The sequence below is a fragment of the Pelodiscus sinensis genome, chromosome 14 (genome assembly GCF_052426305.1).
Source record: "Pelodiscus sinensis isolate ZL-2025 chromosome 14, ASM5242630v1, whole genome shotgun sequence".
NCBI classification, from domain to species: domain Eukaryota; kingdom Metazoa; phylum Chordata; order Testudines; family Trionychidae; genus Pelodiscus; species Pelodiscus sinensis.
Window position 1 is genome coordinate 46306306 of NC_143065.1, and position 26675 is coordinate 46332980.

Sequence of the window (26675 nt, forward strand, 5' to 3'; positions counted from 1 at the left end):
CCAAAGGGAGCTGCCTTGTGCCAACGGGTTCCTGGAAGAGAGCGTCCAAGTGGTTTTGCTTTGTGCACATTCCTCCCGTGCTCAGAGTCAAGGAGGCCCCTGAGCCGGCACAGTGGGGCCAGGCTGCCCAAGAGAGGCGAGCGCCGGCCTAGAGCAAACACTTCCCCCGCCAAGCCCACAGAACGGCAGCGCTTGGAAGCATCCCGCGGGCGGACACCTGGCAGACCCAGGCACGGTCACTGGCAGCCACCGAGACCGAATCCTGCCCGGCCAGCTCCATTTGCTGCTGTGACAGGGGCCTGGCTTCGGTGATGGGGGAGCGTGGGGGACGTATGTACCTGGATCTCAGAGGCGTTGCGCTGCGTCGGCGGGGGACCGCGGCGGGACAGGACTGCGCGGGGTGGACACGCACCCGCAAACGGCGCAGCTGTCGCTGGGACGGTGCCAGGCTGCGAGGCCGGGGGTTCCACGGGGGCTGCGCTGGGGCCTGTGCACTCAGGAACAGGGAGGGGGGTGATCCCGTCCCCCGGGGACACAAAGGGGGGACAGCGCACTGGAGGAGAGAGCTGAAATCCCGCTGCCTGGGGGGTGCAGAGCAGGGAGCCGGCCACCACGGGGGCACGGGAAAGGCCCATGCGAGGGGCAGGAACCCAAAGGCGCACGTAGGCTGAGCGGAGCTGGGAGCGGGGTGAGAACCGAGTTGGCCAGGCCACGGTGCCAACACAGCCACTGCCGGGGGAGGTGCACGAAGGTGCGCGTACGGTCAGTGGGGGGGATGGGGGCACAGGACGGGGCCGTAGACACGAGGGCGGCTGAGGGACCTGGCTATGGTCAGTGGGGGGGATGGGCGCACAGGACGGGGCCATAGACACGAGGGGCGGCTGAGGGACCTGGCTATGGTCAGTGGGGGGGATGGGGCTATAGACACGAGGGGGTGGCTGAGGGACCTGGCTATGGTCAGTGGGGGGGATGGGGACACAGGACGGGGCCGTAGACACGAGGGCGGCTGAGGGACCTGGCTATGGTCAGTGGGGGGGATGGGCGCACAGGACGGGGCCATAGACACGAGGGGCGGCTGAGGGACCTGGCTATGGTCAGTGGGGGGGATGGGGGCACAGGACGGGGCCGTAGACACGAGGGGCGGCTGAGGGACCTGGCTATGGTCAGTGGGGGGGATGGGGGCACAGGACGGGGCCGTAGACACGAGGGGCGGCTGAGGGACCTGGCTACGGTCAGTGGGGGGGATGGGCGCACAGGACGGGGCCGTAGACACGAGGGGCGGCTGAGGGACCTGGCTACGGTCAGTGGGGGGATGGGGGCACAGGACGGGGCCGTAGACACGAGGGGCGGCTGAGGGACCTGGCTACGGTCAGTGGGGGGGATGGGCGCACAGGACGGGGCCGTAGACACGAGGGGCGGCTGAGGGACCTGGCTACGGTCAGTGGGGGGGATGGGCGCACAGGACGGGGCCGTAGACACCAGGGCGGCTGAGGGACCTGGCTATGGTCAGTGGGGGGGATGGGGGCACAGGACGGGGCCGTAGACACGAGGGGCGGCTGAGGGACCTGGCTACGGTCAGTGGGGGGGATGGGGGCACAGGACGGGGCCGTAGACACCAGGGCGGCTGAGGGACCTGGCTATGGTCAGTGGGGGGTATGGGGGCACAGGACGGGGCCGTAGACACGAGGGGCGGCTGAGGGACCTGGCTATGGTCAGTGGGGGGGATGGGGGCACAGGACGGGGCCGTAGACACCAGGGCGGCTGAGGGACCTGGCTATGGTCAGTGGGGGGGATGGGGGCACAGGACTGGGCTGTAGACACGAGGGGCGGCTGAGGGACCTGGCTATGGTCAGTGGGGGGGATGGGGGCACAGGACGGGGCCGTAGACACGAGGGCGGCTGAGGGACCTGGCTATGGTCAGTGGGGGGGATGGGCGCACAGGACGGGGCCGTAGACACGAGGGGCGGCTGAGGGACCTGGCTATGGTCAGTGGGGGGGATGGGCGCACAGGACGGGGCCGTAGACACCAGGGCGGCTGAGGGACCTGGCTACGGTCAGTGGGGGGGATGGGCGCACAGGACGGGGCCGTAGACACCAGGGCGGCTGAGGGACCTGGCTATGGTCAGTGGGGGGGATGGGGGCACAGGACGGGGCCGTAGACACGAGGGGCGGCTGAGGGACCTGGCTATGGTCAGTGGGGGGGGATGGGGGCACAGGACGGGGCCGTAGACACGAGGGCGGCTGAGGGACCTTGCTATGGTCAGTAGGGGGGATGGGGGCACAGGACGGGGCTGTAGACACGAGGGCGGCTGAGGGACCTGGCTATGGTCAGTGGGGAGGGGATGGGGGCACAGGACGGGGCTGTAGACACGAGGGGCGGCTGAGGGACCTGGCTACGGTCAGTGGGGGGGATGGGGGCACAGGACGGGGCCATAGACACGAGGGAGGCTGAGGGACCTGGCTACGGTCAGTGGGGGGGATGGGGGCACAGGACGGGGCTGTAGACACGAGGGGCGGCTGAGGGACCTGGCTACGGTCAGTGGGGGGGATGGGGGCACAGGACGGGGCCATAGACACGAGGGGCGGCTGAGGTACCTGGGTACGGTCAGTGGGGGGGGGGATGGGCGCACAGGACGGGGCTGTAGACACGAGGGGCGGCTGAGGGACCTGGCTATGGTCAGTGGGGGGGGGTGGGGGCACAGGACGGGGCCGTAGACACGAGGGGCGGCTGAGGGACCTGGCTATGGTCAGTGGGGGGGGGGTGGGGGCACAGGACGGGGCTGTAGACACGAGGGGCGGCTGAGGGACCTGGCTATGGTCAGTGGGGGGGATGGGCGCACAGGACGGGGCCGTAGACACGAGGGGCGGCTGAGGGACCTGGCTATGGTCAGTGGGGGGGATGGGGGCACAGGACGGGGCCGTAGACACGAGGGCGGCTGAGGGACCTGGCTATGGTCAGTGGGGGGGATGGGCGCACAGGACGGGGCCGTAGACACGAGGGGCGGCTGAGGGACCTGGCTACGGTCAGTGGGGGGGATGGGCGCACAGGACGGGGCCGTAGACACGAGGGCGGCTGAGGGACCTGGCTACGGTCAGTGGGGGGGATGGGCGCACAGGACGGGGCCGTAGACACGAGGGCGGCTGAGGGACCTGGCTACGGTCAGTGGGGGGGATGGGGGCACAGGACGGGGCCGTAGACACGAGGGCGGCTGAGGGACCTGGCTACGGTCAGTGGGGGGGATGGGGGCACAGGACGGGGCTATAGACACGAGGGCGGCTGAGGGACCTGGCTATGGTCAGTGGGGGGGATGGGGCTATAGACACGAGGGGCGGCTGAGGGACCTGGCTATGGTCAGTGGGGGGGATGGGGCTATAGACACGAGGGGCGGCTGAGGGACCTGGCTATGGTCAGTGGGGGGGATGGGCGCACAGGACGGGGCCGTAGACACGAGGGGCGGCTGAGGGACCTGGCTATGGTCAGTGGGGGGGGGGGGCACAGGACGGGGCAGTAGACACGAGGGCGGCTGAGGGACCTGGCTATGGTCAGTGGGGGGGATGGGCGCACAGGACGGGGCCGTAGACACGAGGGCGGCTGAGGGACCTGGCTATGGTCAGTGGGGGGGATGGGGGCACAGGACGGGGCCGTAGACACGAGGGGCGGCTGAGGGACCTGGCTATGGTCAGTGGGGGGGGGGGGGCACAGGACGGGGCTGTAGACACGAGGGCGGCTGAGGGACCTGGCTATGGTCAGTGGGGGGGGGGGGGCACAGGACGGGGCAGTAGACACGAGGGCGGCTGAGGGACCTGGCTATGGTCAGTGGGGGGGATGGGCGCACAGGACGGGGCTGTAGACACGAGGGCGGCTGAGGGACCTGGCTATGGTCAGTGGGGGGATGGGGGCACAGGACGGGGCCGTAGACACGAGGGGCGGCTGAGGGACCTGGCTATGGTCAGTGGGGGGGATGGGGGCACAGGACGGGGCCGTAGACACGAGGGGCGGCTGAGGGACCTGGCTACGGTCAGTGGGGGGGGGGGGGCACAGGACGGGGCTGTAGACACGAGGGCGGCTGAGGGACCTGGCTACGGTCAGTGGGGGGGATGGGGGCACAGGACTGGGCCGTAGACACGAGGGCGGCTGAGGGACCTGGCTACGGTCAGTGGGGGGGATGGGCGCACAGGACGGGGCCGTAGACACGAGGGGCGGCTGAGGGACCTGGCTACGGTCAGTGGGGGGTATGGGGGCACAGGACGGGGCCGTAGACACGAGGGGCGGCTGAGGGACCTGGCTACGGTCAGTGGGGGGGATGGGCGCACAGGACGGGGCCGTAGACACGAGGGGCGGCTGTGGGACCTGGCTACGGTCAGTGGGGGGGATGGGGGCACAGGACGGGGCTGTAGACACGAGGGGCGGCTGAGGGACCTGGCTACGGTCAGTGGGGGGGATGGGCGCACAGGACGGGGCCGTAGACACGAGGGCGGCTGAGGGACCTGGCTACGGTCAGTGGGGGGGATGGGCGCACAGGACGGGGCCGTAGACACGAGGGGCGGCTGAGGGACCTGGCTACGGTCAGTGGGGGGGATGGGCGCACAGGACGGGGCTGTAGACACGAGGGCGGCTGAGGGACCTGGCTATGGTCAGTGGGGGGGATGGGCGCACAGTACGGGGCTGTAGACACGAGGGCGGCTGAGGGACCTGGCTATGGTCAGTGGGGGGGATGGGCGCACAGGACGGGGCTGTAGACACGAGGGCGGCTGAGGGACCTGGCTATGGTCAGTGGGGGGGTGGGGGCACAGGACTGGGCTGTAGACACGAGGGGCGGCTGAGGGACCTGGCTACGGTCAGTGGGGGGGATGGGCGCACAGGACGGGGCTGTAGACACGAGGGCGGCTGAGGGACCTGGCTATGGTCAGTGGGGGGGTGGGGGCACAGGACTGGGCTGTAGACACGAGGGCGGCTGAGGGACCTGGCTATGGTCAGTGGGGGGGATGGGCGCACAGGACGGAGCCGTAGACATGTGCAGGTCCCATCCAAAGATGGAGAATCTGTTCTCGTGGGCCACACGGGCAGGGCAGGCGGCAGCGGGTTCCCACGGCAGCCCAGCGGTTTAGATGAAATCTGGGGCGAAGCTGCCCAGCCCTCGGCGCCTCGGCCCATGGAACGGATGCTCCGGGTGGCGCTGGAGGCTCCTTCGCGGGAGGTTCTCTGCAGCCGGCTGGAGCCAGCTGTCTGGGACGCTTTGGACACCGAAAACCCGGGCCCTTGGCAGGGCTGCGACGGGACGGCCCTGCTGCTCCCCCAGCCCTGCCGGAGCGGGGCTCGTGGGGCGATTAGAAAGGGCCTGGATCTCCGGCCACTGCCACAGGAGTGGCGCCCAAGAGCCACGGGCCCCTTAGCATCACTGGGGCCCCAGGGCACTGGCCCCCTCCACCCCAACTCTCTGGAGTCCCTGGGAGTCTCACAGTACCTGGTCTCGGGGGTGAGGGGGCGACTTCGTCTGCAATAGAAAAGCCTTAAAGGCCAGCGACTAGTCCTGCAGCGCCTTAGGGTGTGTCTAGACTACAGGGTTCTGTTGCCAAAAGTGGACTTTTGCCGACAAAACTATCCCTGTGTCTACACTGCCTCCACACAACGTCGTCAGAACTCGGCAGTTTGGCCGACGACGGTAAACCTCATTGCACGGGGAATAACGCCTTTCGCCTCTCGCCAGAGCTCTGTGGACGGACGGCGCTATTGCATCTGCGCTGCCCTTGGCACCTGCGCTGTCATGTCGACAAAGCGCCTTGCTGTGGCAACAGAACTGGCTGTAGTCTGGACACTCTGTCGACAGAAGCTTTGTTGACAGTATCTGTCGACAAAAGCCTGTCGTCTCTAAGGGTACGTCTAGACGAAGACACCAGACCCATGATCTCAGGAACTCTCGTGGGCACGACCCACGTCTTACTTGCTGGGAGCAGAATCTGCACAGAACTCGCCACGTTCTTTGGGTTTTAAAGCAAGTGCCTGCCCTCAGGAAGGCACAGGAGAGCTCGACCGCGGGAAGGGAGCGGACCCTGAAGAGTCAGACGCCAGAAGGCAAATACAGACGACTTGACAAAGTCCCGGCTTGACCAAGCCCTGGCTGGGCTGATTGAGTTGGGGCTGGTCCTGCTTTGGGCAGGGGCTGGACGCGATGGCTTGAGGGCCCTGCCAGCCCTGGGATTCTAGGAGTCTATGACAACAACTTTAGTTAGTTCCATCCATCTCCGGACTTTTAAGCTCACCTCACAAGCTGGAGCCGCGTGTTTTCCAAGGTGGGGCTGGCGATCCTGAGCACCGACCACGTGCGCAGTCAGAAGGAGCACTCAAACGTCGATCCACGTTATATGTGTCTGGGGATTTGCCAGCCCAGGGAAAATCTACCCAGCAGTGCACAGAAACACTGGCACGCTGGGGTGATTATTTCAAGCCAGCCCCTGGGGACACGTGCACACTAATCGGGCAGCTGTGCAGAGAGTTGTGACACCAGCTCCCCATGCGCCAGGCTGACAGCACACACAGCCTACTTGGGGGAGAATCATAGCATCATAGCGCACTTGGACTGGAAGGGATCTAGAAAGGTCACCAAGTCCAGTCTCCTGCCCTCATGGCAGGACCCAGCACCGTCTAGATCATCCCTGACAGGCGTCTGTCCCACCTGCTCGTCAATATCTCCAGAGATGGAGGTTCCACGACCCCCCTCGGCAACTTATTCCAGTGTTTCACCCCCCTGACAGGCAGGAACTTTTTCCTAATGTCCAACCTGAACCTCCCTGGCTGCAGTTTAAGCCCATTGCTTCCTGTCCTGTCCTCAGAGGCCAAGGAGAACATCAAGGGAATTGGTCAGCTCCACTGCACAGGCAAGAGTTATACCAACGATTCACAATGAAATCCGACCTTTGCCTGCAAGTGGACTAACTCTGCATGTGCCAGGAGGAGGGTTACGATTTGTTTTGCTCTCTCTTCGATGACAATTAGTTGACAGCCAAGCTGTATTCCTTTCCAGTTTCCATTGGTTAGATCATGTCTGTCCTGGGTTGGATGAGCACACAAGCCCTTGCCCTAGGGGTATGCGGGTGTGCAAATTCCAAATTCATTGTCTGAAAGTACCTGGGCAGAGGACTTTGAAATCATCTCTCCATGAACGTGTGCTAGTGAAATGCAACAAGCGTGATCCTCATGGGGAGCTAACACAAAAGGCAAAACCCAGGTCCACAAACCCAGTTAAGCATATACTCTCTGGACACGCTGTGCGGTTTTTACCCAGCCTTCGCACCAGATGCTAACACACCTCTAGGCTATGCAAAAGCTACAGAAGGACATTAGTAATTCACTCTATCAACTTGATGCCAATTAAAAGAAATGAGGGGAGAAAAGCATTTACCATCTGTATGACCTCCTCCAGTGTTATCTGATTGTCTCCTGGATCTTCCTGAGTCAAAGTCCTAGGCAAGGAAAAGAAAGAGTTACTTTTGCAGAAGGAACAAGGGGGGGGGTACATTTCCTGGCTCTCGCACAGTGGTTCTCAGCCAGAGGGGGGTCTCCTTGAGGGTCCACAGAGCTCTTCCGGGGGTCCATCAACTCAGCCAGAGACTGGCCTACTTTTACAATAGGCTACATGAAGCGAACCGGCAAAGTCAGTCCAAACTACAATTTCACACGGATGACGTGGTTCTACAACTCCACGTGCTACACGCAGACACGGACTCTGAGATTTCTATTGCCCCTGTGCTGCTTCAGAGCTAGGTACGGAAGCTGAGAGGAAGCAAGTTTCCCCTGCCAGCGCGCTCTGATGCGTGGTGTCCACCTGACTGATTCTGTAAGCTACCTGTAGCGAAGTGAGGTGAGAACGCAGCCCCCCAAGGGGCACGTCGTCCAGAAAGAGCGAGAGCCTCTGGTCTAGAGCGGAGCTGAACACGGAGCGTTCCAGCCCGCTGTGTGCTGATGGAGGGAATGTGCAGGCAGCGGAAGACGCGGCTTCTGTGGAGTCAGGTTTGTCGTTGTAATTAATTAAAAAGACAAAGTTAACGTGCCAAACGGCAACCTCCAAGAGCCTGAGTCCCGTGGGGTTTGTGGGGTCTACAGCTGGAGCCTCTCCCACGGACCTGGTGGGAGCCAACACTGCCCCGTGCGAAGTGGTGGGGTCCGTGGGCCCCTGGCTCTGCCCCGGACCGTGGTGGGTTACCGCGTGCCATTCCCGAATCCGGACAGTGCCAGCCTCCCGCCCGGAGGAAGAGCCACGCGCTGCCCCTGCTAACTAGCGCGCCATCTGCAGGGGCTGGCTCGTGTGCCCAGTGGCAGACGTGGAGGGAGGGACCCTCGGCCTGCCAAGGAGACCACCCCTCCCAATGGGTACTCCGGGGCGGATGGCTCATCCCGCAGCCAGTGCCGGGGAGGTCGGCAGGACTCCCTGCAGAGGGGACCGTTTGCAGGACTTAGGGGGAGGATCCAGCCCTGGGTCTTGAACCTGGGTCTGCAGGTCCCCAGGCAGCCTTTACAGCCACCAGCGGGCAGCTGGCTAGTAATCAGTGGGCGGCGTAGCCAATGGCGCCCCGGCCCCGCAGAAGCACCGCCCACGGGTGCCCTGAACGGCGGAGTGCCCCGCCCTGCCCGAGCCAGCAGCAGCATTAACCCAGGTGGAGGAACAGGACGTTGTCTGTCCTGCTGGGTGAATTCCCAGCTGGCTCCCCAGCCCTGCTCTCCTGGGTCCTGCCCTTGGTCTCCCGCTCTGCCTTCACCCCTCGGCTTGCGGACTCCAGCTGCTGACCCCTCAGGGCTGCACCAGCCGTGGGTCCCACCTGCCCCCCCCTCTCCAGGGGGGAGCGGCATGTTGGGGGGGGCTGGCAGCAGAGCTGTAGGACTCTGTGGCTCATGGAGGGGGGTGCGGGTGATTAATTTCTATTCTCTGATCCAGTGGGGGGACGGAAGGGTCTGTGGTTAATGAAGGGAGGGGCTGTGCTTTTCATTGGAGCCTGTAAAAACCTAGGGCTACAAACTGAGCCGGGGCAGGGCGCAGTCTGTCTCTCGGTGTCACCGAAGAGGGGATCTGGCCCGTCTTGCCCGTCGTCTGATAACTGGCAACGCTGCTCCCAGGACATCCTGGGTGAAAGCAGGTAGCAGCGGCTCAAGGCAGCGACGCTCTGGGAGAACCCGCACAGCCGCCAATCGGTCCCCACCTTATGATATTGGCTGCGGCTTTTCTCTCCTGGGTCAGGAGCTCCGGATCGTGCATCACTTCTTCCAGGAAGCTGATCACTTTGCACTTGAGCTCGTCGTTGGTTTCGAAGTCCTGCCGAAAGGACACACAGTTACGGGGGTTCACACGCTTTATGCAGCTCGCTGCAGGCAGGCTGCCTCTTCTTTCCCTGGAAAAGGCTCCAGGATTCCTCCCTGATGAGACAGAACATGCTGCCTGCTCCTGCTGCAGGAAAACAGCTTGTCCTCTTGTCAGTTACACTCTGCATGGGATCCTCAGTGAGGAATTCAAAGGGGAAGGGGGGGAGACTGCGTTCATTTTGTGCTTTTGCATTAGCATCATAAACCCCATCTGGACAGCTCAGAGACTGGGACCTGCTTGTTAATCTCCACTGCGGCTGTTGCTTCTCTCTCTCCCCCAGACGGGACCAGCACGGAGGCGGAAGAGAGGGGGGGATAGGGCAGCAGACAGCTGGATCACAGAACTGGAAGGGACCTCGAGAGGTCACCAAGTCTGGTCCCCTGCCCTCGCAGCAGGCCCCAGCACTGTCAGACCAGCGGTTCCCAGCCTTTTCCAGATGGGGACCCATTTTGACAATTCAGGAAGACTTGGTGACCCAGGGCAATTCAAAAACGGGGGAAATGGCAGGGGCAGAACCAGCTGGGAAGAAACTTGGCGACCCTTTTGAAGTGTAATGGCGACCCATAGTTGGGTCCTGACCCATAGGTTGGGAAATCCTTGTCTAGACCATCCCTGACCGGTGTGTGTCCAACCTGCTCTCAAAACTCTCCAGCTACGGAGCTTCCACAACCTCCCCAGGCAATTTAGTCCGGTGTTCCACACCCTGACAGGGAGTTTCTCCTAATGTCCAACCTCAACCTCCCTGGCTGCAATTTAAGCCCCTTGCTTCTTGTCCTGTGCTCAGAGGTTAAAATAATACAATTTCACCCTACAACTTGAAAACTGCTCTCATGTCCCCGCTTCGTCTTCTCTTTTCTAGCCTAAACTAGCCCAGTTCTTCCAGCCTTCCCTCCTAGCTCATGTTTTCTAGACCTTAGATAATTTTGGTTGCTCATCTCTGGACCTTCTCCAATTTCTCCACATCCTTCCTGAAATGTGGGGCCCAGAACTGGACACAAGACTCCGACTGAGGCCTGATCAGCGCAGAGCCGAGCGGGAGAACGACTTCTCGTGTCTGGCTCACCACACGCCTGTCAATGCCGCCCAGAATCAGGTTTGCGTTTTTGCAACTGTCCCACTGTTGACTCCTATTTAGCTTGTGGTCCACTCTGAGCCCTAGACCCTTTCTGCAGGGCTCCTCCCTAGACAGTCACTTCCCATTTTGCTCGTATATAACGGATTGTTCCTTCCTAAGTGGAGCACTTTGCATTTGTCCTTATTGAATTTCATCCTATTGACCTTGGACCATTTCTCCAGGTTGTCCAGGTCACTGTGACGTATGACCCATCCCCCAAGGCACTCGCAACCAGTGGTCCCTGTAAGCTGCACGCTCAGGCAGCCAACCAGGAGAGATTCAATGATTAGCAGAGCGCCCACAGCCGGCAGCATGTGTGGCCACTAGCGGTGCACCTTGGCACATGCCTCGGTGCGCAGAACAAAATGTATTCCTCACATGGACAGAAAGAACGAGAGGGAACATTGCTGGCCACCCCTCCCCACTTGGGATCATCCAGGAACTTTGTGAGTGGGCTCTCTAGGCCAGTCTCCAAACCACGGATGAAGCTATTGTACAGTGCTGCCATCGGTCCAATTCCGATCCCTACAGCCTTCCACTCACCTGCCCCCCGGCTCCTTCGCCTCTCACTCAAAACCCTGCCGGTACCCGGGTGGGAGACCCCAGGAGGAGTCTGTCGCTTTCAGGCCAAGTACATGTCATAGTGCCGCAACTCCAGGGACCGTTCTCAGCTCCCTCCGTCTCCCTCCTTGGCAGCCCTGGGCTCTTGCCCACTTGCCCGAATGACACAGATCCAGGGAAAAGCAGATCTTCCAGCTGACGGCCAACACGCCCAGCCAACCCCCCCCTGCAGAGAGCCCGGGCAAGGCCCAGTAAGGCCTGGAGGGACCTGTACAGGGGCCTCTGCAGGGCGTGAATTTCACTGTAACGGCAGGATGCTCATACTCCCGTGACTGTTCAGTAAAACCTCCTGCTCCTGTCTCCGTGCAGCCTCGGCCTCCCAGAGCCATGGAGCCGCCGCCCCGCTGGGTCCCAGGGCCCCCGTACCTGCGAGTGCTTGGAGACCCAGTGGCGCAGCACGTTGAGAACTCGGTTGGTGGCAGCTCTCCGGATCACGAACTCCTTGTCCCCGTTCCGCTGGTCCGGGGGGAAGCCTAAAGGCATTGCAAGCAGCCCAGCACAGACCTTTGTGTTAGGAATACTGCACCACGGTCCCAGCGCTCAGAGCCCCGCTGGCCGGCTGGCACCTCCGACCTTAGGGGGGAGCGCTCCGGACCCTGCTCCCCGCGGCCAGGCCGGTACGAGGCAGGTAACTGGCCAGACTGGGGTGGCACTGGGGCCGGCCCAGCATTCGGGGAGGCTGCTGGCTCAGCCGGGCCCTGGGGTTGCCCTGGACACAGTGGCCGGGGGAGCAGAGGCTCGGTGGTGCCGGGGCAGGAGGGGCGGTGGCTCAGCCCACTATGGCTGTCCAGGGGAACCCGCAGAACTTTTCGTTTTGATGGGGGCAGTGGCTCTCCAGATCTGGCTTGTGGGGGCGGGGCCTTGGGTAGACGGGGTGGGGCCGATGGGCTTCACCCGCCGCCCGTGGGCATGGAGGTGTCCCCGGAACAGGGACCTCAGGAACACGGGGAGCTCAGCCTGAGGCGTGAGGCAGCCGACGCGAGCAGGCTGCGGCGGGCCAGGGAAGCAGAGCCAGCGCCTTGTGACACAGGGGCTGCCGCTCGGCTCCGAGCAGGACTCGAGGAGGGAGCTGAGCCGCCGGGGGCAGTGACACAGCCCAGGAGGGCTCCTCTGGGCACCGGTGTTCCCAAGAAGCGGAGCGCTTGGGCGCCTGCCAGGAGAGATCCAGGTGCTGCCCAGCTGATACTAGCAGAGCCAACAGCAGGTGTTTCCACTCGTGGTGCACATCCCCGCCTGCCTCGGTGCACAGAATAATATTTATTCCGCACCAACGAACGGGGCTGTTGGTGGGAGCCCAGGGGAAGAGCTGCGAGGGCTCAAGCCTGTGTTGGGGGCAGCTGCTGCGGCATGGGTCGCCCTTTGCGCTGGGTGTGGTTCCTGTGGCACACGTGCCCGGCTGCTGGGTTTCTCTGGGGGCACCGTCGCCAGTTACAGCGGGGATGTAGCTCAGCTCTGGGCTACGTGCTCTGCCCCCGGGGGGTCGCTGCCCTGCCCCCGGGGCGTGGGGCCTCACCTGCGCTCGCCAGGGACATCCGCCTGTACTTCTCCTTGGTCGGGGTGCCTTCGTTGGCGCCGGCGGTCGCTATGGCGAAGGCGGAGGCAGCGGACAGGGCGCTGCGGTTGTTGTCGAGCTCCCGGCAAGACGTCATAACGACCCCGTTGTTGTAAGAGAACAAGGGGAACTCTGGGAAAGCAGCGGAAGAACAAGTCAGCTCTTCCAGAAGGGAACAGCTGCCCCCCCCGAGGTAGCCAGGGCCAACGGCTGCCCTTGGCAACGTCCCGGGAACACCCAGAGCCATTTCCCCGCGCTGACGGGCCGGAAGCCCCTCGCGTTCGGGAGACACGGTTCTACGCGGCTGTCCAGGGCGAGTGTCAGAGGGGCCCAGCCTCACCACGCACCTTCCTAAGGAGGGAATTCACTGGCAGCCCTGCAGAGCGGTTCCAACGTGCAGGCCTGGGCCGCACGACTGCGGGAGGTCGAAGTAGGGTGCACAACTCCAGTACGTCAACCACACAGCGGGCGTCTATGTATCTTACACCGCGTTTCCGCGCCAACCACACCGCGGGCGTCTACGTATCTTACACCGCGTTTCCGCGCCAACCACACCGCGGGCGTCTACGTATCTTACACCGCGTATCCGCGCCGACCACACCGCGGACGTCTACGTATCTTACACCGCGTATCCGCGCCGACCACACCGCAGGCGTCTACGTATCTTACACCGCGTATCCACGCCGACCACACCGCGGGCGTCTACGTATCTTACACCGCGTTTCCACGCCAACCACACCGCGGGCGTCTACGTATCTTACACCGCGTATCTGCGCCAACCACACCGCGGGCGTCGACGTATCTTACACCGCGTTTCCGCGCCAACCACACCGCGGGCGTCTACGTATCTTACACCGCGTTTCCGCGCCGACCACACCGCGGGCGTCTACGTATCTTACACCGCGTTTCCGCGCCGACCACACCGCGGGCGTCTACGTATCTTACACCGCGTTTCCGCGCCGACCACACCGCGGGCGTCTACGTATCTTACACCGCGTATCCGCGCCGACCACACCGCGGGCGTCTACGTATCTTACACCGCGTTTCCGCGCCGACCACACCGCGGGCGTCTACGTATCTTACACCGCGTATCCGCGCCGACCACACCGCGGGCGTCTACGTATCTTACACCGCGTTTCCGCGCCGACCACACCGCGGACGTCGACATATCTTGCACCGCGTTTCCGCGCCAACCACACAGCGGGAGTCTACGTATCTTACACCGCGTATCCGCGCCAACCACACCGCGGGCGTCGACGTATCTTACACCGCGTTTCCACGCCAACCACACCGCGGGCGTCTACGTATCTGACACCGCGTTTCCGCGCCGACCACACCGCGGGCGTCGACGTATCTGACACCGCGTTTCCGCGCCGACCACACCGCGGGCGTCGACGTATCTTACACCGCGTATCCGCGCCGACCACACCGCGGGCGTCTACGTATCTTACACCGCGTATCCGCGCCGACCACACCGCGGGCGTCTACGTATCTTACACCGCGTATCCGCGCCGACCACACCGCGGGCGTCTACGTATCTTACACCGCGTTTCCGCGCCGACCACACCGCGGGCGTCTACGTATCTTACACCGCGTTTCCGCGCCGACCACACCGCGGGCGTCTACGTATCTTACACCGCGTATCCGTGCCGACCACACCGCGGGCGTCTACGTATCTTACACCGCGTTTCCGCGCCGACCACACCGCGGACGTCGACATATCTTGCACCGCGTTTCCGCGCCAACCACACCGCGGGAGTCTACGTATCTTACACCGCGTATCCGCGCCAACCACACCGCGGGCGTCGACGTATCTTACACCACGTTTCCACGCCAACCACACCGCGGGCGTCGACGTATCTGACACCGCGTTTCCGCGCCAACCACACCGCGGGCGTCGACGTATCTGACACCGCGTTTCCGCGCCGACCACACCGCGGGCGTCGACGTATCTGACACCGCGTTTCCGCGCCGACCACACCGCGGGCGTCGACGTATCTTACACCGCGTATCCGCGCCGACCACACCGCGGGCGTCTACGTATCTTACACCGCGTATCCGCGCCGACCACACCGCGGGCGTCTACGTATCTTACACCGCGTATCCGCGCCGACCACACCGCGGGCGTCTACGTATCTTACACCGCGTATCCGCGCCGACCACACCGCGTATCCGCGCCGACCACACCGCGGGCGTCTACGTATCTTACACCGCGTTTCCGCTCCAACCACACCGCGGGCGTCTACGTATCTTACACCGCGTATCCGCGCCGACCACACCGCGGGCATCTACGTATCTTACACCGCGTTTCCGCGCCGACCACACCGCGGGCGTCGACGTATCTTACACCGCGTTTCCGCGCCGACCACACAGCGGGCGTCTACGTATCTTACACCGAGTTTCCGCGCCGATCACACCGCGGGCGTCGACGTATCTTACACCGCGTTTCCACGCCGACCACACCGCGGGCGTCGACGTATCTTACACCGTGTTTCCGCGCCAACCACACCGCGGGAGTCTACGTATCTTACACCGCGTATCCGCGCCGACCACACCGCGGGCGTCTACGTATCTTACACCGCGTTTCCGCACCTACCACACTGCGGGAGGCCAACGAAAGCAAAGGCTCCCATTCGCGTCCCTTCCTCCTCGGAAGCTAAACTGAACGCCGGAAGGTGGACTGTGGCAGCGCAGCCATGCCCCTGGAGAGCCTGGCACGTTCTCAAGGCCTGACCAGCCACGGGGAGAGCGTGGCTCAGAGAGCCACCCCCACTCCTCCAATGGGACAGAGAGCCGCTGCGGTCCTGGGGCAGGCTCTCCTCCCACAGGTCCCGAGAGGGACCGGGGCCTCGTGCCTACCCCCCGTGCGAGAGGAGCGCCAGGTCCCGAGAGGGAACGGGGCCTCGTGCCAACCCCGCGTGCGAGAGGAGCGCCAGGTCCCGAGAGGGAACGGGGCCTCGTGCCTACCCCCGTGCGAGAGGAGCGCCAGGTCCCGAGAGGGAACGGGGCCTCGTGCCTACCCCCGTGCGAGAGGAGCGCCAGGTCCCAAGAGGGAACGGGGCCTCGTGCCAACCCCCCGTGCGAGAGGAGCGCCAGGTCCCGAGAGGGAACGGGGCCTCGTGCCAACCCCCCGTGCGAGAGGAGCGCCAGGTCCCGAGAGGGAACGGGGCCTCGTGCCAACCCCCCGTGCGAGAGGAGCGCCAGGTCCCAAGAGGGAACGGGGCCTCGTGCCAACCCCCCGTGCGAGAGGAGCGCCAGGTCCCGAGAGGGAACGGGGCCTCGTGCCAACCCCCCGTGCGAGAGGAGCGCAGGTCCCAAGAGGGAACGGGGGCTTCGTGCCAACCCCCCGTGCGAGAGGAGCGCAGGTCCCGAGAGGGAACGGGGCCTCGTGCCAACCCCCCGTGCGAGAGGAGCGCAGGTCCCGAGAGGGAAGGGAGCCACGTGCCTACCCCCGTGTGAGAGGAGCGCCAGGTCCCGAGAGGGAACGGGGCCTCATGCCAACCCCCCGTGCGAGAGGAGCGCAGGTCCCGAGAGGGAAGGGAGCCACGTGCCTACCCCCGTGCGAGAGGAGCGCCAGGTCCCGAGAGGGAACGGGGCCTCGTGCCAACCCCCCGTGCGAGAGGAGCGCCAGGTCCCGAGAGGGAACGGGGCCTCGTGCCTACCCCCGTGCGAGAGGAGCGCCCGCACACGCGCTACCTGAGGAGTTTTTGCACTTGACGGCTTTGGGAGTGGTTGGCGATTTCGTTGGGGAGGTCTCCGTTTCGGCTTCATCGCTCTGGTTTGGGTCCGTGTCCGACTCCTCCCGCACGGATACCTCGGAACCTGGAGAAAGCAAGGAGCTGGCTCAGGTTCCTCACGGTGACACAGCCAGGTTGGGAAGTCGCTGGGACCCCGCCGCCAAAGGGACTCGCAACCCTGCTTCCTTCAGCACCGGGCCCCCGAGAGCCACACGCACCAAACGCCTCTCGCCTGAGACACACGGGTGGCTTTCGTTTGTCCTAAATCCTCACCTGTATGCGTGATTCGGCTGGCCCGTCTGGCCTGGGAATGCGCGAACCCCTCAGACAGCTCAGAGTCACGCAGCCCGTCGCTGTGTGAATAGTGTCACAAGTGTCCCCCGTGCAACAGTGCCCTCTTGTGACAGTAGCTCCAGCTGACGGTGCTCACAGGGTTGGAAGCTCTACACCATGGGTTCCCAAATTGGGGGGGCGTGAAGAATTTCCAGGGGGGGCACGAGGCGACTCAGCCCCTCCCCCCTCAAATCCCGCCTGCTAAATTTTGCTGCTATTTTTGTTTTTCGGCCCCGGTCAGGTCCTTTTTTATTGTTTTGCTTAACAAGTTTTGCTGCTATTTGGGGGGGGGGGGGGCGTGAGGGTTTCTCAACAATCAAAAAGGGGACGTGATGTCGAAAAGTTTGGGAAGCGCTGCTCTGCACTGACACCGCTGTGTCCGGCTCCGACGAGGGCTCCGATTAACGGCGGCGAACCTGGTAACTGAACTGCTGAGCCGGCCAACAGAACCCCGAGCACAGAGCACTTTGTGCGCTCAAATGAACATTCGCACGGAGCAGACGACGTGCGCACAACCGGGAGTGTCCTCGGGAGAGCAGGGCCCAGCGTGCACACCTGAGCAACGGAACGTCTGCTCGTTAAACACGGAAACGCTTTCCTAGGGAGCGCCCGAGTGAAGGATGGGAATGTCTAATGGTTAGAGTGGCCAGCCAGGGATGGCCGGTGGCATGGCCGGGTGTTCCCAACCCAATGAAAGTGCGGCTGGCTCTAGAAGGAGCATATGGACATTGGGAGCAATTCGCTCTAGATCTGTCCTTCACTTTCTCAGCCACTCCCTTTCAGCAACGGTTTCTAGCCCTTCGCCGCCGGACTCTGAGCTGGTGTAAATCACAGAATCACAGGATTGGTAGAGCCCTCGGGAGGACATCGGGTTCCCTCCCGGCAGCACCCAGCACCGTCTACCCAGCCCTGACAGGCGTGTGTCCAACCGGCTCTGGAATCTCTCCAGGGATGGAGACTCCACAACTCCCTGGGCAACTTATCCCAGAGATTCACCCCGGACAGGCAGGAAGTTTTTCCCAATGTCCAACCTGAACCTCCCTGGCTGCAGTTTCAGCCCCTTGCTGCTTGTCCTGTCCTCAGAGGCCGAGGGGAACAATTGCCCCTCCTCCCTGGGGCACCCTTTTGTGTACTTGAAAATTATTGGGGCTTCTCCAGGCTAAACACGCCCACGTCTGCCAGCGTTCTCCCCAGGCCGGGTGCTCTAGACCTTTCATTCTGTTGCCTGTCTCTGGGCTTTTCCCGCTGTGCCCCCCTCTTTCCCGCCAGGGCGTAGCTCCACGAGGCAGAGGAGATTGTGGCAAGGCCAAGACAGGAGTTTCCACTCAGCTACAATAAGCCGCCCCAGGCAGCAGGAACCCCAGTCCCCCCCCCCCCCCCGACAAGCTGAGACAGCTCGGGAGCACGTCCGAATGGCGACTCGACTGCCTCTCCCAGCGGCCCTGCTGCTGGCTGACCCTGCGCTCTGCCATGGAGCCGAGCGCCCCCGGCCCAACTGCGCTCTCCCCTGCACCCACAAGGGCCGATACCGCGGCTCCGCCAGTCGGATGGGGGGCAGGCCTGCTGAGTGAACGTGCCCCCGGCCTGTCCGTGCCAGGAGAGCTGGCCAACGTGGGGTGGGGGTCGGTCACATCCCCGGCACGGAGCAGGTTGAGGGGCTGGCGCTGTGTGGTTTGCCAGGCTCAGAATACCCGCCCCCTGCCAGGCCAGCAGCGTTCCCTTTCCACGTGTGGTGAGGCGAGGCAGTGTCCCCCCTCGGCGTGGGCCTCTCCCTGCGGCGCCTTCTCTGGCCACGCTGTACTCCACGGGGTCTCCAGGCACCCGGGCCTCCCCACCAAGGAGGGGGTTAACCAGTAAGCATCACCCTCCCCAGGTCACGGTTAACCCACAGGGCTGGAGAACCCCCGGGGCTCGCTGTGGGCAAGGGCCGAGCCAGCCCAGCCGGAGCAACCCCCACCCGTGGCGGGCCCAGCCTGGCCGGAGCAATCCTCGGCTGCAGGGGGGGGCGCTCGTGGGGTAACCGGTTAAACGTGGCATTAATGGATTAAGCAGGGCTTTACACCCTGCTCTCCCTGCCTCGGCTGTGGGGCTGAATGCCAGCACCCTGCCGGCCCGGCCTCTCTTCCCCACAGCCCCAGAGTGAGTGCGTTTGCCCCCATCCTTCTCCCGGTAGCACAGACATTTTCCTGGCCACGGCACGCGGGTCAGTTGGCTGCCTGGCCCCTGCGGCGGGTTATAAGCTCCTGTGAAGGCCACACACACTCCCCTTGGAGACAAGCCGGGGCCCGTTTCCACGGCCTGCCTCTGCCCAGGTATCCGCGGTTCGCCTCACAGCGGCCTGCACGCCGCCCGGGACTGACCTGGCTTGCCCGGCGGCGTCTCCTCTGCTCTCTCGGCCGCAGCTTCCCCTTCGTCGGGGATTTTGTTGGGGTAGGTGCTGGACACGTACAGCTTGTTGATGTCCAGCGTGGTCTTGCTGAAGGGGGACATGGACGTGTACAGGCTTGCGTAGCCGTTGGAGGAGCAGCTCAGCGAGGCCAGGTCCAGGGCCTTGCCCCCCGTGATGATGGGGATGTTCAGGGACAGCTTCCGCCTCCGGCTCGGCGAGGACGACTTGGTGATGGAGAGCGGGGGCGGGGAGGAGAATTTCCGGTTTGCCCGCGGGGATTTGGGCGGCTCGCCGTACAGCAGCTTGGTGTTCTGGCTGCTGGCAAACAAGAGCTCCAGAGACCTGGGTGGAGACAAAAGTGGATTCCCATTTGTGCTGCCGTACGGCACGGCACTCGCTGCCCACGGGCAAGGCCTCTTCTCCTCCGTGCCACGCCAGCAGTGTGCAGGGAACGCTGGGGCACAGCCCAGTGGCAGGGCTCCCGGACAGGCACGGAGCAGCCAGGCCGGCTCCCACTGCTCCCAGCCCACGGCTGCCGCACAGGGGCAGGGAGGCTGCACCACTGGCTCTCCGCTTCCCCAGCCCAGCGACTCCGCTTCTCTGAGTCCCGAGGGGGGCTGGAAGGGACTCGAGAGGCCGTCAGGCCCAGGCCCAGGCCCCGCGCTGAGGCAGGACCGAGCAAACCTCAGCCAGCCTGATGGGGGTTTGCCCAACCTGCTCGGAGACCCTCCCGTGCCGGGGCTTCCAGACCCCCCCCTTGGCCGCCTGTTCTGGAGCTCGGCTCCTCCAAACCGCCGTCTCTCCTGCTGCAGAGAAAGGCTGGTCTCTCTGGCCCTGCCGGCGGAGCTCTGCCACCAGGGAGCACCGGGATTGCACACGGGACAAAAAGGGCAGGGAGCAGCCCCCGCCCCGCGAGGCCTAACTCGGACACACAGGCCTGGGCTGGCCCCGCGCTAAGGACCCAGGAGATGGGTGGGCTAAGGGGACGGGGCTCACAGAAAGCGAGTGGCCGAAGCGTGGACCCTTGGTGCAAACGCTCCTCCGTCCCCCATGAGATGCCGTGGACCAGCCTGTTCTGAGGGACACGGGGGGGGGGGATGGGGATGAGTTGCAATTCATGGCAACTTCACTGTATCCCCCACTCTAGGCTCCGCCCAGGGCAACAAGCCCAGGCCTGTGGCACCACGGCTATCACTGTCTCGGGCAGGCCCCCGGGTCTCTCTCCCCTGACTGGGGACTGCTGGCCAGACAGCTCCCGGCCTGCACCGGGTTCCTCTCAGCAAGCCAGGCCCCAACAGTGTGACTCCCCACAGCGGCACCCCGGCCCAGCTCTTCCCCAGCTCGCGCAGAGACAGCGTCACCGACAGACCGCTCGACCCTCGTGCTGCGAGGCCCAGGGTCAGCCCAGCTCCCACGAGGGCTCTGGGCACTGGCCCGTCCTTCCACGCCCAGCCCGGAGGTTTTCTGTCACAAGTTCCAAGCTGCATTCGCCCAATGAATGGGCGAGCCCCTTGGTGTCCTCACGCAACAGGTGATCGCAGACAAAGGCACCGAAAGGCAGGCCCGGCCAGGAGACGTCGCCTCCCCCCGCCCCCAAGTATTTCCTGGGCACCCCCCGGAGCTGTATTTGCCGAGTGCCAGGTTTCAGACCCCCCCCGAGCTGTATTTGCCGAGTGCCGGGTTTCAGACCCCCCCCGAGCTGTATTTGCCGAGTGCCAGGTTTCAGACCCCCCCCGAGCTGTATTTGCCGAGTGCCGGGTTTCAGAGCTCCGACGCTCCTAGCACTTCCCGGGCTTCCCCTCGGCCGCGTCTCCTCCTTGGAGACTCCCCAGTGTTCCCACGGCAGCCTGGGCCTTTCGAACGCGAGATGCTCCGGGGAGAGACAGTGAGGGCTGCCCAGGGCAAGGCAGGAGACTAACCCGTTGGCAGGAGAGGGGGCGGCGACGCTAGCTGATTCAAATACGACCGGGGGGGGTCACTGTTGCAACCACTGGTCTGTGTTGGCACCAAACTCGTGCAGGGCGGGGTCTCTGGGAAGGCTCCGCCTGGCTGGGGGGGTGATGCCAGTCACGTGCAGGGGCCATTGCTGGAGGTGGCGTGAGGAGCAAGCGCTGGCTCTGCCCTGGTATTTCAGTGTTTGATTCTGGGACGCGCTGGCGGGGCGCAGGGACTGGGTTAGTGGAATAGCAGCATGTGGCTGCCAAGGGGCCCTGGGAGGCTCCAGTCCCCATCTGAGGGGCCTTCCTGGGGGCGCTGAGCAGCATGTGGGAAAAGGTGCCCCCATGCAAAGGGCCCAAGGGCCGAATGGGGCACAGCCTGCCTGCCTCCAAACTGCAGCCCCTTGCTCCTCCTAGCACTGGAAGGGACCTTGAGAGGTCATTGAGTCCAGTCCCCTGCCCTCCCGGCAGGACCTGGTACCATCCCTGACAGATTTGCCCCAGATCCCTAAATGGCCCCTCAAAGATTGAACTCCCAACCCTGGGTCTAGCAGGCCAATGCGCAAACCACTGAGCTATCCCTCCGCCCCAGGGATCCCGCCCCAGGGATCCCGCCACAGGGCCGAGGGCAAAAGCGGCCTGGAAGCCCTCCACATCGCCCTGACCCGGCGTCTCGCCTCTGGCGGAGCTTCGCTAACTGCAGCGCTAACGAGGCCTGGACGACCCACCCCAGGAGGACGTGCCCCAGAGACGTGCCCGAAGCCGGCAGTTTGTTCTGCTTCGGCGGCCGGTATTTGATTCCTTTAGCCAGTTCTAACGCTCAGGAGGGATGTAAAACCCTGTTTCAAATGGCACCGGCTAAACGACACGTGTAACCGGTTAGCTGGCCTGGCACGGTGGGCCTAACTCGGCTGGGGGCTGCTCTGGCCTCGCCGGGCGCCGATTAACCGGTTACCCACTGACGTACCTAACTCTCCCCTTCCTTTCCATGAACAGGCCTTTCACTGCTAGACAGGACAGGGTGGGCACGGCCCGCCCGTGGGGGAAGACTCCGAGTTACATATTGACCGGGGAGGGGGCTGGTCCTTTGTGGCTTGCACAACCCCTCGTCTGTCCGAGGGGGGCGGCGGCTGGGGGCACAGGAGCTGGCACGTCTGAGGGGCTTGCTTGGGTGGCTCCCAGCTGGCCGGGGGGAGCAGCCGGGCTCCGCAGGACTGGTGTTCCCCCGGTCTTGGGCGGTGGCAGCCAAGTGTCTGAGCAGTTCACCCTGAATGAGATACTCTCCGCACCAGGCAGGCCTAGTGACGGGTAACTGGGCCGGGGTCACTGGCATCGATCAGCTCGAATCCTGTTCTCCCCCCACTGACCTCTCGGCAGCCAACCCGAGCGTGTGCCACGGCTGGGCCGGTAGCGGGGGCCAGGCGAGAGGCGGGCAGGGGAGCCCAACCAGCATGCGTCTCCGCCAACAGCCCCGCTGCTCCAGAGGCAGAGACCGAGAAATGCAGGCGTTAGGAGAACCCCTCCCTTCTTTCCCTGGGCCCCGTCCAAGCGTTGACAGCGTAGGGGGCGGTTACACGTGGAAATGGTGACCATAGCGGTGACCGTAATGTAATCGGATTTAACATCCCTGTGGTGGGCTAGATGGATCCCGGATCCTTTGGTCTGGCCCTTATGTTCTGGGCATCCCAACAGGAGCCGTGTGACAGCAGCAGTGTAACAGCAGCAGTGCTAAGTTGCGCAAGGAACTTAGAAGAACATCCCTGCAACCAAATGACATTTTGCAGAGGGGGCGTTCCTCTGAGATGTCCCAGAGAGGCTGGCCAAGCCACCGGGGAATTCACGTCTTGTCCAACACAGCCCAGCAGGAGCCCATGGAGAACCCGGGAACCCTGACTTCAGAGCCCCTCCGCAGCCCTGAGACCACACCCCTGCCCCCGGGCAGAAGGGCTGCCGGCCATGTGGAGCTGAGACCACACCCCTGCCCCCAGGCGGAAGGGCTGCCGGCCATGTGGAGCTCAGACCACGCCCCTGCCCCCAGGTGGAAGGGCTGCCGGCCGTGCGGAGCTCAGACCACGCCCCTGCCCCCAGGTGGAAGGGCTGCCGGCCGTGCGGAGCTCAGACTACACCCCTGCCCCCAGGCGGAAGGGCTGCCGGCCGTGCGGAGCTGAGACCACACCCCTGCCCCCAGGCGGAAGGGCTGCCGGCCGTGTGGAGCTGAGACCACGGCCCTGCCCCCAGGCGGAAGGGCTGCCGGCCGTGCGGAGCTGAGACCACACCCCTGCCCCCAGGCAGAAGGGCTGCTGGCCGTGCGGAGCTCAGACCACACCCCTGCCCCCAGGCGGAAGGGCTGCCGGCCGTGTGGAGCTGAGACCACACCCCTGCCCCCAGGCGGAAGGGCTGCCGGCTGTGCGGAGCTGAGACCACACCCCTGCCCCCAGGCAGAAGGGCTGCCGGCCATGTGGAGCTGAGACCACGCCCCTGCCCCCAGGCGGAAGGGCTGCCGGCCATGTGGAGCTGAGACCACGCCCCTGCCCCCAGGAGGAAGGGCTGCCGGCCGTGCGGAGCTGAGACCACGCCCCTGCCCCCAGGAGGAAGGGCTGCCGGCTGTGCGGAGCTCAGACCACGCCCCTGCCCCCAGGCGGAAGGGCTGCCGGCCATGCAGAGCTCAGACCACGCCCCTGCCCCCAGGCGGAAGGGCTGCTGGCCGTGCGGAGCTGAGACCACGGCCCTGCCCCCAGGCGGAAGGGCTGCCGGCCGTGCGGAGCTCAGACCACGCCTCTGCCCCCAGGTGGAAGGGCTGCCGGCCGTGCGGAGCTGAGACCACACCCCTGCCCCCAGGCGGAAGGGCTGCCGGCCGTGCAGAGCTCAGACCACGCCCCTGCCCCCAGGTGGAAGGGCTGCCGGCCGTGCAGAGCTCAGACCACGCCCCTGCCCCCAGGCGGAAGGGCTGCCGGCCATGTGGAGCTCAGACCACGCCCCTGCCCCCAGGCGGAAGGGCTGCCGGCCATGTGGAGCTCAGACCACGCCCCTGCCCCCGGGCGGAAGGGCTGCCGGCCGTGCGGAGCTCAGACCACGCCCCTGCCCCCAGGCGGAAGGGCTGCCGGCCGTGCGGAGCTGAGACCACGCCCCTGCCCCCAGGCGGAAGGGCTGCCGGCCGTGCGGAGCTGAGACCACGCCCCTGCCCCCAGGCGGAAGGGCTGCCGGCCGTGTGGAGCTCAGACCACGCCCCTGCCCCCAGGCGGAAGGGCTGCCGGCCGTGCGGAGCTCAGACCACGCCCCTGCCCCCAGGTGGAAGAGCTGCCGGCCGTGCGGAGCTCAGACCACGCCCCTGCCCCCAGGTGGAAGGGCTGCCGGCCATGCGGAGCTGCGACCACGCCCCTGCCCCCAGGTGGAAGGGCTGCCGGCCATGCGGAGCTGCGACCACGCCCCTGCCCCCAGGCGGAAGGGCTGCCGGCTGTGCGGAGCTAAGACCACGCCCCTGCCCCCAGGCGGAAGGGCTGCCGGCCGTGCGGAGCTCAGACCACGCCCCTGCCCCCAGGTGGAAGGGCTGCCGGCCGTGCAGAGCTCAGACCACGCCCCTGCCCCCAGGCGGAAGGGCTGCCGGCCGTGCGGAGCTGAGACCACGCCCCTGCCCCCAGGCGGAAGGGCTGCCGGCCGTGCGGAGCTCAGACCACGCCCCTGCCCCCAGGCGGAAGGGCTGCCGGCCGTGCGGAGCTGAGACCACGCCCCTGCCCCCAGGCGGAAGGGCTGCCGGCCGTGCGGAGCTCAGACCACGCCCCTGCCCCCAGGCGGAAGGGCTGCCGGCCGTGCGGAGCTGCGACCGAGCAGCCTCACCTGGCCGGGATCGCGCTGATGGGTTTCTTGTAGATGGTGATGAGCTTGTCCAGGACGCCCACGGCCGTGGTGAACACCCGGTAGGAGTGCAGAAAGGTGTTGAGAAAGTCGATGCTGAGGAACCGCAGGTCCGTCAGCCTTTCCAGGAGCCGCTCCACGCTGGCGTAGCGGATCTGCAGGACCTTGCAGGAATTCATCGTTTTGCTGAACCGAATGTCGACGTCGTCACAGTACAAGCTGGCGTCAGACCTGCGGGGAGAGCCGGGCGTGAGGCCGCTGTGCCGGGTGGATACGCTGCCCCGGACGGAGCTACGCGGGGCCCAGCGCAAGGCGCTTCTCGCGGCCCTAGGCTAACGTACTACGCCGGCTTTGTGGAGAGCCACGCAACCAACGCGCTGCCTGTGAGCTTCCCGGGGGCGGGGCGTGACCATCGCCACTCCCTGCGGGTAGAAACACCCCGGGAAAACCGAGAGCGCAGCAGGTCTGGCGCGTCTGCCGTGCGAGAAAGCAGCTGGGCAGAGCAGCCCCCGGCCCGGGTCGCCTGCGCCCCTACGTGCCGCCACGGGGACCACGGCTTCCCGCACAACCAGGCGCCTCAAAGAGGGCGCAGGACGGCCTCCCTGCGCAGGAACTTTTCCTGGGGAGGCAGAGGAACAGGCCCATGGGGCTCCCGCCCCGCGCCCTGCACGCTGGATACGAGGGAGAACGCTGAGCCATCGCCCGGCCCTCCCCGAGGTCGCCCGTCTGCGGAGGGATGAACTGGACTCAGCCCGTCTGACCCTGGGAGCAAAGGCTCAGCCAAGAGGCCCAGTCCTGCTGGAGGGTGGAAACGTCCTGCCTCAGGATGCTGAGCGACTTGTACGGGGGGCTGCTGAGAGCCAACGACCCAAGTAGCCCTGGAGACCCCTTCAAGCCGGGGGCAGGCAGCCCCCCAGCGCTAGATACCAGATCCAGCCCCCGGGCCTGGCAGGGCTGAGTGCCGGAGGCAAGCGACAGGGGCCAGGAAACACATGATGGGCGTCTGCTGGAAGATGTGCCCTCACAGAAGCACGTCCGCGGGCCTGGCCACTATTGTCCTGCTGTGGGGGGGGGGGGCCTGTTTCCTTCCTCACCTTCCTCCCTCACTCCCGTCTCAGGTAGATCCTGAGTGGGCGCCGCTATGTCCACGAGGGAATCGTCGTCCTGAGGCCCCGCGTGGAACCGTGCCAGTGGAAACCCCCCCAGGCAGCCAGGGAGGGGAGCCCCATCGCCGCGGCACCGGCCCTCGCGTTTGTCTTTCCTGCCCGTCGCCCTTTCTTTTGTATCTCTTCCTTCCCCTTTCTTCAAGGCCTCTGCTCTTATCCTCTTGAAGCTCTGCCCTTCCCCGGCTTCCTCCCACCTCCCTCCCCCGGCCCCGCGCAAACGCCCTCTCCCAGGACAAACCTGTCGGGCCCGCCCCTACGGTATCATCGTTACTGCGGTGCCGCAAGCAGGGCTGCACACGCGGCGCTCGCCTGCCCCTGACCTCGCAGGCAGCGCTCTGCCGGCGGCCACAGGGGGCGCTGTCAGGGGGTCGAAAGCTGCTCGTTTACGGGTCGCCCGGGAATTCTGCCGATGCGGGGCAGAGCTAAAGCAGGCTCCCGCGCAGACCGGCTGCCTTTGCGCCCACACGCAAAGCTGCCCCGCTCCCGGCAAAACGCACTTACTTGATCATCTGGGGAACGGTGACCTTGGAGTTCTCCTCGAATGCGTTCATCATGAGGCCGTTGCAGCGGATATTGTCTACGCACTGAAACACAGGAGGGTGGGGGCAAGGAGGGTGAGTG

At 64.9% G+C, this 26675-nt stretch overlaps 1 protein-coding gene across 1 annotated transcript in view; it reads right to left on the reverse strand.

The window, feature by feature from the left end:
- The window catches only part of RASGRF1 (Ras protein specific guanine nucleotide releasing factor 1), a 107315-nt gene that overhangs the window by 24024 nt on the left and 56616 nt on the right, over positions 1 to 26675 (reverse strand). The window contains exons 13-20 of the mRNA XM_075896777.2: positions 26556 to 26638; positions 24871 to 25119; positions 19071 to 19441; positions 16337 to 16462; positions 12602 to 12772; positions 11455 to 11561; positions 9193 to 9305; positions 7401 to 7461 (exon numbers count right to left, since the gene is read on the reverse strand). Of these exons, the coding sequence (XP_075752892.1) occupies positions 7401 to 7461; positions 9193 to 9305; positions 11455 to 11561; positions 12602 to 12772; positions 16337 to 16462; positions 19071 to 19441; positions 24871 to 25119; positions 26556 to 26638 (1281 nt within the window). The remainder of the gene's footprint in view (positions 1 to 7400; positions 7462 to 9192; positions 9306 to 11454; positions 11562 to 12601; positions 12773 to 16336; positions 16463 to 19070; positions 19442 to 24870; positions 25120 to 26555; positions 26639 to 26675) is intronic.